We start from the raw sequence: 20,181 nt of genomic DNA, 5'->3' as shown, positions 1-20,181 counted from the left end.
CAAACGAAATCAAGCATTGTACAGAAATTAGGCATCCCTTTGTCCATGTTTTTGACGGTACTAAAAGCAAGCAGAAGGTGCTGGATGGATTTCAGCAGGACTTCTGCACGAAGTGGAAGTGGGCTTGAGGGCGAAAGTTCCCAGACGTTGAAGCAGCCTTGATGGTATGGTAAAACTTCTTTTGGGCCTAGTTGGTTCATAGCCATAGAATATACTTTTACAGCGCAAACATAAAACGATCCACAAAGAAAGCGCTGGTGTGTGTCGTCGCTTTCTTTGTGGATCGTTTTATGTTTGCGCTGTAAAAGTATATTCTATTGATGGTATGGTTTTGGAATAAAGTCAAGTGCAGCGGCAGAGAAGATCAACTGATGCGATGCCTCAAGCAGCTCAGGGACACCTTCCTAGGCCCGAGTATGACCGCAAAACAGACAAGCATTCAGCAGTTTTTCTCTGCTAAATAAAATGGCAGCATGGCGATACCCAGCCAGTTAAAGTCTCTTGTATGTTATTTTTTTCTCTTTTGAACCTGCACGAGAAGAAAGATCAGAAACTGCTGCTGAAGAACCAGTGAGTAGTAGTGATATTAAGAAAAAGCGCATAATTTCCCCGGCAATTAGCACATCTTTGCTTATGTCAAAAATCCGTTTATCTTGAAATTTTTCCTGGTTTTTATGACTTCGAGTTAACGAAGCATTACTGTACTGTCATCTTGAGAACTTATTTGGAGTGAACAATAAAGTGCTGCTTAGCACCTCTTCTGAACGAGAAGCACAGAAAACCACCGAGAGACTGCTTGGTGCATAAAACATTACAGTGAATGCTTAGTTCTGTTGTGCAATAACAGAGCGGTTATTGTGCCCAGCTCATCTTCAGAAAATTATATATTAGTGCAGTGTGGAAATGGGGCCGTATTCAGGAGTGAAACAAACAAAATAGAATTTGGAGCAATTTTTGAAACAGCCAAAAGTTACTTTTGGAGCAGAAGAACCCAAATTTGGTGCAGGTTACGGTCAACAAAACATTCATTTTTTTATCAAGAAAGACAGAATCTGGAACTGTTGTATTTGTTTCGTTTGTAACGCCAGCGAAACCAGCTGCGCGCGCACCATTTCGTTTGGGCCCTGTGCGCCTTCATTCTCCCTCTTTCCCTCCTTCCCTTCACCCTCTTCTAATGCCAATGTATATAACCACGCTGCGGACAATAAACGCTGTCGTTGACTGCCCGACCATCATCCTTGCTGCTTCGCTGCGCGCGCCTGTGTTACTACAGTGGCGACGAGCCCGGAAACCGCCCATGCTGCCGTGAAAGTTGAAGCCGACGGCCTGCCGCAACAAGTACCGGCGACCATGACCAGCCTCCAGCTCCCGGTTTTCGACGACACAAGAGATAAGTGGAAACCATACCTTGTTCGGGCTGAAGCGTATTTTGAAGCAAATGCTATTGCTGACTCCAAAAGGCAGAGAGCACTTCTGGTGGCAGCACTCAGCACGCAGACTGTGCAAGTGCTAGCGGGGCTAATTGCACCTCGGACGCCGAATTCCCTTACTTACGCCGAAGCGGTCGCAGCATTAAATGACTACTACGATCCCAAGCGTCACGAGATTGCAGAAAGCTACAAGTTTTTTACCCGTTGCCAACAAGAAGGGGAGTCGGTGCACGCATTCCTAGTCGAAATACGGCGCATAGCAGACAATTGCAACTTCGGAAGTGCGCTGAACCGGATGTTGAGGGACAGGATTGTTTGCGGCGTACGCTCAATTAACTTGCGCAAGCAGTTACTGGCACATAAAGATTTAACCCTCGAGGAGGCTGAATCAATGTCCATTGCAGCCGAGGCAACCGACAGCGATGCAAAAAATATGAGTGCAGAGCCGCCGACTGTGTTAAAAATGCAAGCCCATCATCCCTCGCCCTCTCGAGGTAATCGTACACTAGGCGCGTCGCATGACTGCGGCTGATGTGGAAGCACGAAGCACGACGATAACGCCTGCCGCTGGGTTAACGCACGCTGCTATCACTGTGGGCGGCGCGGTCATTTGGCAAAGAAATGCTACAGTGCTCCAACTGATGCAAAGGTGGGAAGGCGGGCAGCGACTGTAAAGGCACTGACAGTTGAAAGCGTGTCTAGCAACGACGACCTGGATAGCGCAACGTTTGGACGTTGATTTCGGAAAGAAAAAACGGTTTCGAACCACCCATACGCCGCACGTTTCGATGGGGCAACGTAGACCTTGCCATGGAGGTAGATACTGGTTCCCCGGTGTGCGTCGTATCGCGCCAAGTGTACGATCGACACCACGCACAGTGGCCGCGCTTACAACCACCACGAATCAAGCTGTCATGTTACGCGGGACAGCTTCCGGTGTTGGGGGAACTCGAACTCCCAGTGAAGTATCAAAATGTATCTGTGCCTTGCCCGCTCATCGTGCTTGACTGTGCAGGACCCAGCCTATGTGGCCGCGATCTCATTGCTTTGCTTAGCAAGACGGGCGTTCCCATTGGAGACCTGACTGCGCTGGACCCTACAGCAAGCGCCGAGCCAAGCGACTCTATGCTGAACCGACTGCTCGGCAAGTTCGAGGATGTTTTCTCAACAGACCTTGGACTAATCAAAGGTCCACCAGCCAGCCTAAAACTCAAGGAGACAGCGACACCGAAATTCTGTAAGCCCAGATCTCTTCCTTACGCCCTCCGCGATAAGGTCTCTCGTGAAATTGATCGGCTGGCGTCACTTGGGGTTCTATCGCCCGTGCAACATGCAGAATGGGCTACACCTATTGTGGTCGTTTTGAAAAAGGACGGGAGCGTGAGGATATGCGGTGACTTTAAGGTTAACCTTAACCCGGCATGTGAGGTGGAGCGTTACCCTCTTTCGGTGATAGAGGACATGTTCACAAGCTTAAACGGAGGCGAATATTTCAGCATCTTAGACTTAAAAGATGCATACAATCAAGTGCCCCTTGACGAAGCGTCCAGCGGGCTGTGTGTCATTAACACGCACCGAGGGCTTTTCCGGTATAACAGACTTCCGTTTGGAATAGCTTCCGCACCGGCCATTTTTCAAAGAAAGATGGATGCAGTACTCGGCGGGCTGCTGGGTGTTCAAGCCTACCTTGACGACGTGTTAGTGTCAGAAGGCAAGAGTGATAACGGAGAGCAGCTCAAGAGAGTGTTGGAGCGGTTCCGAGAGCACGGCGTTAAACTTAGGATTGACAAGTGCAAGCTTCGGCAACCTTCTGTGACTTACCTTGGCCATCGTATAGATCGGCAAGGCCTCCACCCCATTGAAAAGAACGTAGACGCCGTCATACAAGCCCCGCGCTCGCGTAACGTTAGCGAATTGTACTCGTTCCTTGGCATGCTCACGTTCTACGCACGTTTCCTGCCCAACATGTCGACTGTGCTCAGCCCCTTGTATCAGCTCATGGAAAAACGAGCCCGTTGGGAATGGCGGGAACCGCAACAGTCAGCGTTCGAGAAAGCGAAAGTAATGTTGAAGAATGCGCAGCTTCTCGTTCATTTTGATCCCAACAAGGAACTGGAGTTAGAATGTGATGCTTCCCCGTATGGCGTGGGTGCTGTTCTTTTTCACTCTGCGGGAAATGAGCACAGACCAATCGGTTTTCGCTCCAGAACGTTAACAAAAGCGGAGCGAAACTACTCTCAACTGGAGCGAGAAGCCTTGGCACTGATTTTTGGCGTTTCTCGTTTTCGTGACTACCTCCTAGGTCGGCAATTCACCCTGGTAACCGACCATCAGCCACTGCTGGGACTGCTCAAGCCTGACCGCCAAACGCGGCCGATGGCCGCCGCGCGCATTCAACGGTGGGCACTGTTCCTAGGAGGCTACCAGTACAAGCTACAGTACGTTCCGAAGAAACAACTACTGACAGCAGATGCCCTCAGCAGACTACCAGCCCCGGCGGCAGCGGAACCAGTAGCCGAAGGGGAGCCTCCCGAGTACGTCCTGTCGTTGGAGGCCCTGGACGAAGGTATAGTGACGACGCACGAGTTACAGGAGCTCACTGCCAAGGACTCGTTGTTAGCCCGTGTCGCGGAATACATCTTGCATGGCTGGCCTCGAACAACAAATGGAATGGTGCCCGACTTGCTGCCCTTTTTTTGATCGCAAAATGGAGCTGTCGATGGCTCACCGGCTAATTTATTGGGGCAACAGAGTCGTCATACCACGGAAGGCGCAGAAAAGGATGTTGCAGCTGCTACATGAAACACACCAAGGCTCTTCGTCAATGAAAGCGGTGGCACGGTCACTGTTTTGGTGGCCAGGGATGGACAGGGAGATTCAGGAATTGTCGGTGCGGTGTGTAAGCTGTGTAGAAAACCTGCCCATGCCTGCCGCAGCACCAACGGTGAGTTGGCCGAAAACGGCCGAGAAGTGGTCCCGGATCCACATCGATTTTGCGGGCCCATTAGCCGGTAAGATGATACTTGTGGTGGTAGATGCTCACACGAAGTGGATTGAAGCAATACCTATGATGCATGCGAACACAGCGGGTACTATTCGCTGCTTACGAAGTCTGTTTTGTCGGTTCGGAGTGCCACGCACAATCGTGTCCGATAATGGCACGCAATTTACGAGCCAGGAGTCCGCCACGTTTGTAGCAAGAAACAATATTGTCCACTTGCGTACAGCGCCTTTCCATCCTCAGTCGAATGGAGCAGCGGAAAGAGCAGTGCGAACCCTTAAGGATGGTTTGCGGAAAATGCAAGATGGCCCACTAGAAGATAACATCATGCGCCTGCTATTCCATTACAGGAGGACCCCGCAAAAAGAAGGAAAGTCACCCTCGGAGATGCTTCTCGGTTACCAGCTGCGGTCCCGTCTTGACACCTGCCTGCCGCCCAGGGATGAAAACTGGTCGCCGGGTGCTGACGATTGGACCATCTCGCCAGGAAGCAGCGTCTACGTGCGCAACAACGGTGCCGGCAAAAGATGGACGCCTGGACGCGTAAAAGCTGCGTCGGGGGCGAGAATGATAGTAGTGGACACACCAAGAGGGTTAGTGCAGCGTCATATCGACCAAGTCCGCCGCCGCCGCGAATCGGTGCCGGAGTCTGCAACTGCGGGGTCGGCTCAAGGCGCGGATGCTGAAGCTGAACCTGCCAGCGTGACTACTCCTGTCCCGTCTCCTGCGTTGCAACGCACGTCCAGGCGGAATGAGCAAGAGCGAAGCCCAGAGCTACCGGCAGCGGATGGTCGGAGTGAGTTTTCCGCAACAGCTGCTACGGAACCTCCAGTCACTACGGACGAACACTCGCCTGAGGTGGTCCCGCATCAGCCAACGCTGAGGTGATCCACAAGAGTTAGGAACCCGGTACAACGGTTCCACTTTTAAGAGGAAAGAAATGTTGTATTTGTTTCGTTTGTAACGCCAGCAAAACCAGCTGCGCGCGCACCATTTCGTTTGGGCCCTGTGCGCCTTCATTCTCCCTCTTTCCCTCCTTCCCTTCACCCTCTTCTAATGCCAATGTATATAACCACGCTGCGGACAATAAACGCTGTCGTTGACTGCCCGACCATCGTCCTTGCTGCTTCGCTGCGCGCGCCTGTGTTACTACAGGAACAGTATGAAAAAATAGCCTTACACTTAGACAAAAATATGTACAAATCATTCAACATGCCTTAAGGGGAGACGCTACTCGAAGACACTTTTTTTTAATATTCAGCCTAGAGCAATGAAACTTGAGCTGTTTATGGAACTTTTCATGCTGATTTCAAATATATAATTAGTTTTCTTGCAAGTTACACACTTTTATCTCTGCAACATGACAAAGTGAAAACCCTAACCTTTTTGCCCCCCTCTTTTCATCCCTAAACTTCTGTAATTTTTTATTATTTAAAATTCATAATGCTTCAAATAAAATTTAGAGTGCAAATAACTAATTAGGGATCACATACAAAATATGTAATACGCGTGAAAAATAATAGATGTAAAAAGTCCATATTTCACCTACCATAGTAAAAGTATACATACATTTTTTTATTATACAATAAAATATTGAAATTTAATCTAGAGAATTGCATTTTTCGTACTTAGGAAAAAAATTGTGCAAAATTTCATGCAGATCCAAGCACTAGAAGTGCCCGAAAAAGGAGGGGCACATTGGAAAAAATGTCAAAACTTGTGTTTCGAGAATAACGAGTTTTAAAGTTAAAATCGAGTATTTATTTATGAAAGATATCATTAAATCAGATGAAATTTGCACACAAAAAAGAACATTCCTTCTTGTAGTGGCCACTGCGACTAAAATACACCAGCATCATGAGTTTGTTCCTCTCGGCTTTTTCGAGCCGACTCCTCACAGACATTTCGCTTACAGACAGGGCCATAAAACGCTTGCCAAACTTCCGCTACATTCGGCAGAGCCTTGTGCTAACTGCAAGCTAGGAAGAAGTTCGACAGGACTGTGAAATCCAAACTAAGTCCAGTGTCATGCCATTTTGCAGCCATGTTTGTGCCACATACCGTCGTACATAATGGCAATGTCGTCCCTGCTAAGTTCTCTCACTGCGAGCTCTTTCCACCTCTCAAGATTGGTGCTGACGTCATCCATTGTCGCATCACGAACTTTCCGGCTGACGGGTGTGAACGACTTTTGATGCATTGGCTTTTGCAAGCCAATAACTGCTGCAAATCGGACTAGCTGCTTGTAGCCTATTCCTACAGAGCGCGCTGCACAACGTCTTTCACTTGCAAGCAATGCCTTTTTTCATCCATAACAGAGATAATTACATGAGAAAGGCATTGTTCAGCTGTGCTGCTCGACACGACATGGACCCCGCAAATATGTTTGACAGCACATACAGGCGTGCAGTGGCCAATGGCGGTCCCTGATTCATACCATGTGATAAGCCAGTCACGGTGCTCAAAAAACGCGCAGAAGAGTGCTTCTTTTTATTATTTCTTGTGCTGCATCAGCGAGAGAAACTTGTTATTTGAAGAGTGAGGCTCGACTCTTTGATTCATGCGATCAACAATGGCGAGCGACGGCGCATTATCAGCAGCAAGGTGCTCGAAGACTGTACACTTTCGACCTTTTAACAGGCACGTTGTGATCTTCAGATGCAATTTTAAAGCATTTCCAGTTAAGTCTCGACCTGTATTATTTTTTTTCATAACAGTAAAGGTAGCAATCTTATCAAAACAGGGTAAAATAAAAAATCTGTAATTTTGAAAAAAAAAAAAAAACTCGCATTTTTCGACCCGCATCTCCCCTTAAATTGTGCAGTGTGAGTAAGAGCACTGCTATTTCAATAAAATTAGTATTATGAGTCGCCTCACTGAGCAAATAATAGTAAAGTCCACATTATCATTCGCCGCATTCGACTGCGAATTCGAATGTGGATCTACCAAGCTGGCGAACTTGAAATTCAGGGATTCGTAGGGGTGGCAATAAATAATAACTGCCACAGTTTTTCTCATGGTGCCAGAAATGTCATACATTGCTCCAAATAATTGCCAGTAACTTCTTCAGACGCCATCAATCCTACTATGTGCTGCGTTTCGTGATTAGCACTAAGTGCCCCTACAAACTCAAAGCGCCCTTTTCCATAGGACGCCGTTGCACTGCGGCGAAGGTGGATTAAGCAGAGTTCTGCACAAGTTACAAAAAGTCACAAAACACTGCTACGTCCCCCCCCCCCCCCCTTTTTTCTTTTTTTTCGTGATGGAATTAGGTCTAGGGCACAACTTGTTGTATCGCTTGCAAGGTGCATTCGACCAGATAAAGTAACAACGGCACGCCCTTGTTGGCTCGGCAACGGCACCGGATATCTATCGCCGGGAACACACAACTTCAAAACAAAAAGATGTTTTAATTGCCACTGCTATGGCAACCCACGCGGTCGCTGGCAACGACAATTTTCGCTGCACGTCGAGTTCGTTTGCACGCAGGAAAGGCTTCCAGCTTTAGTTGCTAACATGCCATAGCATGTTGACAACCTGGTGGCTACAGCAACGTTGGTGGCTATATATGGCTATAGCAACGCTTTTGTAGCGTTAGCTACACTGGCCTCGCTGAGTCGATTTCGCGTGGCACTGGTCTGCGCATGCGCAATAATACTCCGCCGCCACCGCTGCGCGCGGCTCGCCGCCGGTTTGCGCGCAATTCGATGCGCTGCGCAGACGATCAGTGGTGTCACGCACTGAAGCCGGCACCTCCCTCGCACTCGGCCGTGGCCACGCGCGACTTACCGCCCCCCGTGTGCGCTTTCCAGAGGAGTGCCGTCATAGCCTTAGTAAACATATGGACGCCGACGCGCGCCTGTTCCCTGTGCAGACGCCATCCGACACTGCGCTGGAGCCCCTTGATAGCGCCTCTGAGTGGCGTTTGCCACTGTGATATAGCCACGAAGAAAGAGAGTGCAAATGCTGCTCAACGGTACAGTAGAGCGAAGAAGCTTAACTCATCAGATCCCGAAGTAGTTGCCCGCCAAAATAAATATACATGTGCCACATAATACGTATACCGTGTGTGTGTCATTGGAACAGCTGTAAGCATGATATCTGGAAAGCTAAGAATAATCAGCTGAACCTTTGCTAACGCTACATATATCCTGGCATAGCTGAGCTAAGCCACTGCCATTTTTTTGTTTTCAGGTTGCGCCGTCCCGCCAATAGGTATCCGCAGCTGTCAGCGGATGGACAGCGCGTGACTTTGTTACTTTATCTGGTCGATTGCGTGTCCCAAGTGCCCTGTCTAATTGGGATATATCTTAAACTGTGGTTAAAGATTAGGGTCTGCACGCTTGGATTGATTGATGACACAAACTGCAAATAGATAGCCAACGTGGCCGCCTTTTCTCCCTAAAATTAGCGCAACTGAGCAAGCTTCGAGCCTGGCCGGGCATTTTGGCGCAGCATGGCACAATTTTAGCATTGTTCATGGTTCTGGCACAGCTCAGTGCAAGAATGAGGAACTGTATCAAATCGGCGCACCTGTTGCACCCCCACGTATTCTGAAATGATCACTAAAAGATGAAAATCGCAATAGTTTTGCTTTCCGTGCACGCTGATATGCTGTTGAACAAAAGCGCAAAAATGAGGGTGCTATCTAGTATCCCTGCTAACATGACGGTGCTCTACGGTCCTCCTGACATGCCTCTTATAAACGAACGCACCTTATCACTGTAAGTTCATGGTGAAGTCGAGCATTTCAGCAATGCAGACGTTAGCTTCTATTTTTCAACTCTTGGTAGATGTGCACTGGAATTTTTTTCTTTCACGGAAGCTTTCAGTGACCATTGCCTGGTTGTGTTCTCAACCTTTGCTGTTCTGCCAGAATGTATTTTATGCAGTTTGAATGCACTAACAGCGTTAAAGAGACCTTGAAACAGTTTTGGTCATATTGCACAAACACATTGGGCCAGAAGATCAAGTCTCAATAGAGACGCATCTGAGCTCTCTGCACAACTGTGTAATTGATTAAAACGCTTTAAAGCAGCAAACCACTGCAGATCGGTGCAAATCGTTGCAACTCGGCCAAAGAGGTTTTCAAATGCCCATTCAGAGAGCGACATGCTCTGGCCACTTTACGAGGCCAGAGCATCTCAGCAGCCACATCACTGTGGCTGCTGATCTGATTGCTCTAATGGGCTGTAGAATGTGCGGAAGTAAGATCGGATGGTAGAGCGGCTGTACATGTCTGAGCAGATATGAACCACTTTGCGATCTTCGTCTCTGTTGCCAGACAGCGCGCGTGCAGCCGGGCGCACTATGTGAAGGCCTCCCAGACTGCGCGCGCAACCTGTCGATGCGCCATCGCGGAGGTCTAGAGTGTTAAAGCACAAATTCTCGAGGGCGCTCATGAGAGCTCTACGATCACCACCAATGCCAGCGCACCTCATGGGTCGAAGAGGCTAGGCAGAGGTGAGAAAGAGAGTATGACGTAATTGTCCATAGCAGCTTTCGTACACAGCATGTCACTGAATTTTTGATGAGAACGGTTTGATGATGCTCTTGCCCAGTGGTTCTCAAATGGGGGTCCGCGGACCCTAGGGGGTCCCTGAAGGTATTTCTGTGATCTGCAAAACCTCACCCACATTTTTTTAACCCTTTCAGCCCTGGATTTTTTATTTTGGTCAGATACACTTTTTGTGCACGTTTTTCTAGTAGTTGGGACCTCAGAAGACCACAAACAAAAAATTGAGCCACTGGTACAAGCATTTTCGGATTAACGTGGAATCAAATTAGGTAATTAGGGCCCTGTGATTGGAAAATGAAAAAAGTGGCTTATTTTTTTTCTGCCGCTCAATGGTGCACACAAAATGGGAACCAACGTCTTACTTTTCAGCCTAATACTCACTGAAACAGCTTCGGTACGTCGTCCCGAAAATGGCGCTTACCCGCCTCAACTTACGCGCCTCGGCTTCACGGAAGACCTCGGTCACGCTTCTTCTTCTTTGTGGCTGCTACCTCCACAAACGTGCCGCAATATTGTTGTCAATCGCAGTGGGGATCATTGAAAAACTATGCCCCCAAGAATGAGCAGTATTGGTTACGTTTTCGAGATACTAGGGCAAAATTTGTGCGGTGGTGTCAATTGACACCGCCTGGGCCGAAAGGGTTAAGCGCGACTGTGCCACGTATTGATGAACTGTCCAAAATGAAGTGATGTGGCACATTTGTTTGATGTTTTTGGCAGAAATAAAAGGCACCTGTTTCACGCTAAAGTTGTGTTAATTTACCTACGTACCCCCCGTCCTTTCCCTTCCCTTCCCTCCGCTGCAAGGGGTCCCCCATGAATTCAGCCAGTCCACAAGGGGTCCCCGACACATCCATGGCTGAGAACCGCTGCTCTAGCTGAAACGCTGACAAAAATAAAAAAAACCTGTCTCAGCACTCTTTAACCGTTCATTTCTCGTATTATTTATTGGGCACGGGCAAATGTAGGGATACTGAGGCGATGTCGCTGCAGCGGTGCACTACAGCTGAACTCTTTGAGTATGCCATGCTAAACTCTTAACAGAAATAAATATCACATAAAGTTGCATTCTTTAAATAATATACTGTGCTTTAAACAACTACACAAAAAACTAGGCTTGTGCAAATAGTGAATTTCAGGTTCAAAGCGAATTCGAAGCGAATAGTGATTCTGGTCGAATAATTTTGAATCGAATGCGAATAGTATATGTACTGTGAGCACTATTCATGCTGTTAGCACTATTCATGTTATTTGCCTTCTCACCTGTGAATACTCATTATTACCGCTTGGGTCTAGGCAGAGGGGCTTTGGCTCAAGTGTGAATAAAGAAGAGTTTTGGAGGCTTGAACGCTGTCTCTCAAGTGGTGCATTGTGCTGTCCGGTCACCCAGTCCTTTCGCTATACCGTTGCCTTTACGCCACTCCAATACACCCCTGGAACTCCGTTCCGGTCACCGTTCGCCCCAACCAACCTCGGCAATGTCACAAGACGAGAGCTCTTCCGCGGCAGCACCCACGACATCTGCCCCGACAGCACCTCCTTCCTGCTTGATCACCATCCCGCAGAAGGATGTCCCGGTATTTAGCGGCTTTCGTGGTGATGATATCGACGACTGGTTGCAGGAGTACGATCATGCGAGTGCCCTCAATCACTGGGATTACTATGCGAAGCTCACCCGCGTCTCCTTTCACCTGACCGGTGTCGCAAAATCACGACCTGAACTTTCTGGATTGGGCCTCATTTAAACACCAGCTACGGCAGATTTTTGTGAACGCTTCCATTCGCTCAGACATAGCGAAGAAGCTAGCGGAGCGTGTTCAGCAAAATGGCAAATCATATACGTCATATATTGAAGATGTCCTCGCCCTTTGTTGTCAAGTGAACAACTCAATAACGGAGATCGACAAGGTGCGCCACCTGCTCAAAGGCATTGGTGCTGCGGCATTCAACACGCTTGCGGTACAGGACCCTACTACTGTCTCCCAAATTGTCGTAACATGTCAGCGCCTTGATGAGCTCCATTTGCTACGTCTGCAACCTGACACGTTTCATATGAGTGCACCCTCTGATGTCGAGGTACGTGCATTGATTCGCACCATCACATGAGAGGAACTCCAGGCACAAACTGTGCCTTCCCCTCTTGAGCTTCGCACGCCATCGCCTGGCAGCAGCCTCTGCAACATCAGCAGGGAAGAACTTGTTGCCATGAGGTCTACCAAAGTCCCCAGGCATGATGTTGTACCGACGCCAACTTATGCACAGGTTGCGATGCTGGCGCCTTCTTCTCTAGCACCACCCCACCCAATTTATGCATAGGTTGCGGCGCTGGCACCTTCTCAGAGGCCACCCCACACATCTCCGATTCACGGGTCGATGACTGCTCTGTCACCACGACCGTCGCTTCTGCCTCCCAACTCCTGGCGGCCACCCTGACCTGTATGCTATTATTGCGGAATTTGTGGTCATATTTCCCGCTTTTGCCGACGCCGCCAAGAGGACAAAAAGCAGGGTTATTACTACTATGAAAGAGATGAGCTGCCTGGTCAGATACCACAATACAGTCAACCCTACCGACGGTACAAACACTGCTCACCATCTCCACAGAGCTTCAAAGGAGCTCCTTCTTCAAAGCTCTGTGGAGCTTCTTCGAAGCTCCACAGAGCTTCCTTCTCATTTTCCGGGTCACCGCTCTCCGTCACCAATGCACCGCTCCTCTTCGCCTCTACGACTAGCTATGTCGACCCTGGGCCACTGCCCGAAAAAATAGGAAGTGGAGCTTTGGGAGGGAAAGCTGCATGTTTCGGGACAAGCCAAACTCCTTCGCAGCAGCCCTGAAATGTCCTGTTAGAATGTATTGAAGGTTTATCGACTGAAGTATGGGCAGACACAGGCGTGGCGCTTTCCGTCATTAGTACTGAACTGTGTTCTCGGTTGTGCAAAGTGAAAACGCCGTATACTGGACCTTCTCTTCGGTGTGCCAATGCAATACTTGTTCAGCCCATCGGTGTGTGCACACCGAGAGTTTTTGTCGATGGCATTTTTCATCATATTCCTTTTCTAGTGGTGTCGTCATGCCCACACGCACTTATATTGGGATAGGACTTCCTTTCTTCAGCATTGGTCGTAATATCTTGCCATCAGCGAAATTTTCATCTGATGAAGGTACTCACGAAATGCATTTCATCACGGCAGCCAATTGTCGAATTCCACCTGACAACGAGAATTTCTTGACATTAAAGTCCGGTAAGATCATTAAGGGTGATGTGTTTCTCGCTCCATGTGATCACTCGATATATGACGGGATCGTTATTGCACCTAGCTTGGTCAGGTTTAGTGACAGCCAAGCATTGATCACTGCCCGTAACCCTACATCTTCCCCCCTCTTCTGCCTCAAGGTACCCGGCTAGCCTGCTTTGCTGACCCGAACCTCTTGCCCTAATGCCCTTTCATAATGATGTACCAGTATTGCCTATTGTAAACGAAGACCATGTGACGACGACTGCTTTAATTTCTACCATAAATTCTGATCTCCCTGCGGCGCAAAAGTAGGATCTCTTAGCAGTACTTGGAAAACACAGTGCTTCTTTCGATGTCCACACTAACCTTCTCGAGCGCACGTCTGTCGCAGAGCACCGTATCAAAACAAAAGGCAATTTCATTGTATGCCGTTGACCATACCACGTGACTGCCGCGGGATGCAAAATTGTCAAGGACGTCACTAACATGCTGAAACGTGGCATAATTTGGCCATCGTCAAGTTTTTGGTCACCGCCCATTGTGCTGGTCCGGAAGGAGTATGGCTTGGTACGATTTTGCGTTGATTATAGAGCACTAAATAAGACCACGTACGAAGATGTATATCCGATGCCATGAATTGACGATGCGCTAGACTCCCTCCAGGGCGCTGAATATTTCTCAAGCCTTGATCTCCGTTCAGGGTATCGGCAAATACCTATGCATGAAGCAGACAAGGACAAGACAACATTTGCAACACCCGATGGCCTCTATGAGTTCAACGTAAGGCCCTTCGGTTTATGCAACACTCCGGCAATGTTTGAGCGTATAATAGACACCGTTCTTCGTGGCCTTGAGTGCAAAACCTGGTTATGTTATCTAGATGATATTGTCAGGACGCAGACACAGCAGAAGACGGATATAGAAGAGCTCAATTTAAATAAATGCATGGTGCTCGTGAAGAGGGCCGGGCAAGAACTTCGTCTATCTTTCTTGCTGCGCGAGCTCTTTTCTGCAGGTTGAATGCAGCATTTGCCTCCCTCCAGGAAGAGCATCGTCCCGATGCTCTGCTATAACATACGTGGTGTACGTAGCTGACGTATTATGCAAATGGCTCACTGCGATATGGCTTCACCCACACAACGTGTACTATTTCTGATTTTTGCTGACGAGTTCGCGAGGAACTGTCAAGGATGACCTCACATTTCACGTCACTTAGGCGCCGTACAACTTTGTAGCGACCAAAGTACTTCTTCAGTAACTTTTCAGAAAGGCCGCGTCGGGGAGTAGGGCTCCAGACCCACACATTCTCGCCTGGTTGATAAGTGACGTGTCGGTGTCACAGGTTATACATTGTGCGTCGTAACTCTGCTGCCGGGCGATTCGCACGTGTGCTAGCTGCTGCGCCTCTTTGGCTCCTTGGACAAAGGCTTGAGCATCCGTGTCTGTATCGTCGCAGTCGTGCAGCAACATGGCATCAAGCATTGTCGTCACTTCACGGCCATAAAGAAGACTAAATGGCGTGCTTCGGGTAGTTTCCTGCTGCGCTGTATTATAGGCAAACGTCACGTATAGTAGAATGTCATCTCTATTTTTATGATCTCCGTCGATATACATGCTCAGCATATCAGCAATTGTCTTATTGAGGCGCTCTGTTAGGCCATTGGTTGGTGCGTGGTAGGAGGTAGTTTTTCGATGCGCTGTTCCAGTCAGCTCAAGCATTGACTTGAGGAGCATGGCCGTGAAAGCGGTACCTCTGCCTGTTATTATAATTCTAGGAGCACCATGCCTCAGAACGATATTTTCAATGAAAAATCGTGCCGCTTCTACTGCGGTTCCACTTGATAAAGCCTTTGTTTCTGCGTAGCGAGTAAGATAGTCCGTAGCGGCAATTACCCACTTGTTTCCAGTATGCGAAGTCGGAAATGGTTCAAGAAAATCCATTCCGATTTGTGCAAAAGGCATGGTGGGCACTTGAACTGGTTGCAACAATCTGGCTGGTTTTAAAGGTGGCGATTTTTGTCGTTGACAATCGAGGCACGTGCGTACGTAATGCTTTACAGTGCCTGGAAGCTTCGGCCAGTAGTACTTCTGTTGGATTCTGGCCAATGTGCGCGTGTATCCGAGGTGGCCGGAGGTTGGCTCATCGTGGCAAGCGCTCAGGATCTCATCGCGAATGGTTGTCGGGACGACAAGTAAGTGGGCATTTCCGCTGGGGGCAGAGTTCTTCTTGTATAGGACACCACTGCGCAAGCAGAATAATGGCAGGCTCCTTGCAAATATCTTGGACACGCTCGTAGACTGGCCATTAAGGAAATTAATAAGAGGGAGCAACTCACTGTCTTCTTTCTGCTTAGACGAAATGGTGACCGTGTCGACCACTCTTAAAAATGCCATGTCATCATCTTCTGAGACATCATCTTGCCTTATAGGTGACCTGAATAAGCAATCAGCATCAGAGTGCTGTCGTCCCGACTTATAGACGACCGTCATATCGAATTCTTGTAGGCGTAAGCTCCAGCGCGCTAGCCGCCCGGATGGGTCCTTCAGGTTGGTCAGCCAGCAAAGAGAGTGGTGGTCGCTGACTACGTGGAAGGGACGGCCGTAGAGGTATGGTCGAAACTTCAGAACTGCCCATACTACAGCAAGACATTCCTTTTCCGTTGTGGAATAATGGGACTCGACACGGGAAAGCGTCCTACTTGCATATGCAATCACTCTCTCGGCTGAGTCTTGCCACTGGACGAGTACAGCGCCTAAACCTACGTTGCTGGCATCAGTGTGGATCACGGTTGGAGCGTCCTCGTCAAAGTGAGCAAGCACAGGGGGTGTCTACGACCAGTCTACGAGATAGACGCCGTCCGGTTTCGGACGGCGTCCATCTTGTCGGGGTCCGGACGAACACCTTCATGGCTCACCACATGTCCTAAGAATCGAAGTTTCTTGAAACCGAAATGGCATTTCTCAGGTTTCAGCGATAAGCCAGTGGACCGTATTGCTCGAAATACTAAAACCAGCCGTTTTAGATGTTCCTCGAATGTTGGTGAGAAAACAATGACGTCGTCGAGGTAAACCAGACACGTCTGCCACTTAAGGCCTGATAGGACGGTATCCATCAGTCTCTGAAATGTTGCTGGGGCTGAGCACAATCCGAAGGGCAAGACTTTAAACTCGTAAAGCTCGTCAGGCGTAACAAAAGCAGTCTTTTCTCTGTCACGCTCATCGACCTCGATTTGCAATAACCGCTTTTCAGGTCCATCGACGAGAAGAAGCGCGCATGCCTCTGCCTGTCAAGTGAATCGTCAATACACGGTAGTGGGTATACGTCTTTCTTTGTCACGCGGTTCAGCTTGCAGTAGTCCACACAGAAGCGTAAGCTGCCGTCTTTCTTCTTAACTAGCACTACCGGTGATGCCCAAGTGCTTTTTGACGGCTGAATGATGTCATCATTGAGCATTTTTTGGACTTGTTCTTGGATTGCTTCGCGTTCTTTTGGTGCCACGCGGTATGGGTTTTGTCGAATTGGTCTTGCCGTCTCTTCCGTTATAATTCGGTGCTTTGTCAGTGGCGTTTGATTTACCCTCGTGGTTGACGAAAAACAATCTTCAAACTGGCCGAGAATATCTAGAAGACTCTGCCTCTGCGCTGGCGATAAATCTGTGCTCACGTCGACAGGCAGTGGTGTTGAAGCGGCCGGCGTCTCTGCCTGTTGTACTGCGAAGCACTCGCGGAATTCTACAATTTCTTCGAAGTATGCAACTGTGGTACCCTCTGCAATGTGTCGATGCTCGTTGCTGAAGTTTGTCAACAGGACCTCTGCTTGCCCAGACACTACACTGACGAGACTTCTGGCAATAGCGATTCCTCGAGAGAGTAAAAGCGTCGATATTTGTTCCACGACACCTTCTCCACTATGCTGCGTGTTACACGTGACAGAGACGAGGCGGCATGACAACGGTGGCATGGTCACGTCGTCAATCACGCGCATGGGCTTGCGCTGCAGCGCTGCGCTATGGTCCGCTGAGAAGGTCAGTACACCGTCCGGTATATTTGTAATGGCACCGTACTCCCGCAGGAAATCCATACCCAAGATGGCCTGTTCACAACACTCAGAAAGAATAACGAAGGTGGCCACGAATGATGAATCCCCGATCTTGATTCGTGCGGTGCACTTTCCGGTGATGTCAGCAGCTGGCCTCCGGCTCCTCTAATTTGCGGCCCCGTCCATTCCATTTTTACCTTCTTCAATTGGTCGGCCAGATTCGCACTCAATATTGAAAAGTCCGCACCAGTGTCAACCAGTGCGGTCACGTCGTGACCGTCAATTGAAAGTGTAATGTCGGCGGTGACAATCTCGTCTTTCGTCGGTTCATTCGAAATGTGCGGCACTTCATGCGGCGGTAATGGGGGATTTTCAAATCTTCGGCAATTCGCAACCTTCCCCCCTAAGGTCGCTGCTTTTAGTTTCCCCGGCGTGGACTGGAAGACCTTCCTCTCGCCATGTCCGTGGTGCTAACTCTATTAGATCGGGGAAAATGACCTGGGGAGGGCGAGTGTGACCGGAAGCCAGGAGAAAAGTCTCACGGTATCGTCGCGCTCGTTTCAACGTTGCGTCTTCCGTCGAAATAGCGCCGAGGGGTAGTGGACGGAAATCATTGATATCCGGCAACGCGATGAGGACAATACCGCACGATGTGGCCTGCTTCCCCACAATGGAAGCACAGGGGCCTGTAGGCCTGTAGTCAGGGGTAGGCCATATGTCGGTTTTGCGGAGTGGGAGTCGCATCGGCGTCAACGTTTCCCTGTAGTACCAAGGCACTCTCGGCGGATGTTGCTGGCGGTACTGTTGAGGTGGCGGCACGTTAGATCTAGGCTGTCGACGGAGCATATCTGCATATGTTGGCCTAACTATTTCAGTGTTTGGCTCGGGAAGTGAAAGCGCTTGCCTTATTTCTTGGCGAACAACTTCTGTGACCGACGCAATCGCGCAGTCATTCAGTGTGGCGGCGAGCTTCTTCACCTCTTCTTGCAAAATTTCGCGTATCAGGTCATGCAAAGAACGCTCGTCAGGAGTCACAGTGGTCACGGCGGTTGCGCTGATTTGTCCGCTGTTGTTTGGACGGTCGTACTGGCGGTACCGTAGCTGTAGTGCGCGTTCTATGGCGGTCGCCTCCTTCTAAAATTCGTCGACGCTTGAAGGTGGGTTCCGTACGAGACCAGCAAACAGCTGCTCTTTAACACCACGCATGAGGTGGCTGATCTTTCTGTTCCCGGACATATCGGGATCGGCTCGATGAAAGAGACGAGCCATGTCCTCAACAAACATAGCAACAGACTCGTTGGGCTTTTGAATCCGTGATTCAAGGAGTCGTAGTGCATGCTCCAGCCTTTCGGTGTTTGCGAAGGTGTCCAGGAATTTCCGCCGGAGCTCGTCCCACGTTGACCACACGCGATTCATGAACCACGTGCGAGCCCTGTCTTGAAGAGGGAAATACACGTACCCCAACTTCTGTGCGGCGTTCCACCCGTTAACGTTGGCTGTGCGCTCGAACTCCTCAAGCCAGTCATCTGCGTCCTCATATGTGTTGCCATGGAAGTCCACAGGAGTTTAAGGGGTGAAAACAGTCACCTGTGTCGTGCTTGGGCTCGTCATGGTGGGGCAACTGCTTCCCGGCGCGGTCATGTTTTCCGTCCAAGGACCAAACTCTGGGCTCAGGCCTAACAGGCAGCGGCTGGCGCGGTGAACGGGTGTTTCGACGAGCGGAATTCTTTGTGGACTAGATCCTGGGCTGTTGGAAGGTGTCCTGGACATGTACCCAGCACCTCCACCAGTGTCACGACGCAGACACAGCAGGAGTTCGATATAGAAGAGCTCACTTTAATTAAAAATGAAAGACGCTCGTAAAGAGGACCGGGCAAGAGCTTCGTCTTCCTATCTGGCTGTGCGAGCTCTCCTCTGCAGGTTGAATGCGGCAATATAATACATACCCTGAGCTAAAGACAGCGGTACTGACTGCGCAGAGAAACCGTCTAAGTCAAACGAAAGCGGGGAGAGAGATACTTGCTAGGGTGGGCTTTCCGCCATACCCCCAGAACCTGGACGAGGTTCTTGTAGAAATCCCGGATCCCGTCCGCAGCAATGTCTGGATCTCACCGCTGCCCAAGAACATGAACGTAAAAACAAACAGAAAGCGCCGAGAGGAGAGAGTGCGATGGCTCTGAAAAACATTAGAAAACAAATCAAATGTTTTGTATGTGGACGCTTCGAGGTACAATTTTAAACGGTCAGTCGCATCAGTACTTAGCAACAACAACGGCATGGTGACATGTGCATCGCTGTACACTTCCTCTATGGCCAAGGCGGAATGCTTTGCCATTGCCTTTGCAATCAAAGCGCAGAAACAGAGAGATGAGCCGCTGACAACTATCATTTCCGACTCGCAGGAAGCGTGCCGTTTCTTTTTAAGAGGCCGCCTTCCGATAAAAATAAGCAAATTCTTAGGCGGGAGATTGAAGAACAAATACAGGCTGATCTGGTGTCCAGGACATGCAGGCCTGGAGGGGAACGAAAGTGCCGACGCTTGTGCTCGAGGGCTCACGAACCGAGCAGAGCTTCGACAGCTCATTCGATCTTTTGAATTACTCCAGCAGGAAACTATTGAGGAGCATAATGACCCATCCAGAATGGCCCCTCGCAAAATTCTTCCTGACCAGTGAGGCATGCGACAAAAAGACAGCACCCCCCACAAATCATTAGTAGGGGAGGACGCAATTGACCTCCGCCAAATTCAAACGGGAGTCTTTCGCAATCTTCAAAGATTACACAAAATTTTTCCAACGCTGTATGGGCATGCGTGTCCGTGGTGTGGCGGGGCTCGCCATCGCTCTACCACATTTCGTGGGGATGCCTAGAACGACCACCAAATTTAGATACCTTTTTAGGTCAGTACAAGCTTTTTAATACTTTCAAGCAATGGGAGGCACAGCTCGCCAGCTCT

At 49.3% G+C, this 20,181-nt stretch overlaps 2 protein-coding genes across 8 annotated transcripts in view; one reads left to right on the top strand and one right to left on the bottom strand.

Moving 5' to 3' along the window:
- LOC119178713 (ATPase WRNIP1-like) overlaps nt 1-20,181 on the bottom strand; it is a 208,895-nt gene that overhangs the window by 92,766 nt on the left and 95,948 nt on the right. The gene's annotated exons all lie outside the window — the stretch shown is intronic.
- Nucleotides 2,241-4,202, top strand: LOC142770817 (uncharacterized). The gene is made up of 2 exons (XM_075872693.1): nt 2,241-2,667; nt 3,733-4,202. The coding sequence occupies exons 1-2, from the start codon at nt 2,241-2,243 to the stop codon at nt 4,128-4,130; spliced, it is 825 nt and encodes a 274-aa protein (XP_075728808.1). The 3' UTR covers nt 4,131-4,202.

The sequence above is a fragment of the Rhipicephalus microplus genome, chromosome 1, assembly GCF_043290135.1.
Source record: "Rhipicephalus microplus isolate Deutch F79 chromosome 1, USDA_Rmic, whole genome shotgun sequence".
Lineage (NCBI taxonomy): Eukaryota > Metazoa > Arthropoda > Arachnida > Ixodida > Ixodidae > Rhipicephalus > Rhipicephalus microplus.
Note: the sequence above shows the minus strand (reverse complement) of the source record. Positions and strands in the feature narration are given on the sequence as shown.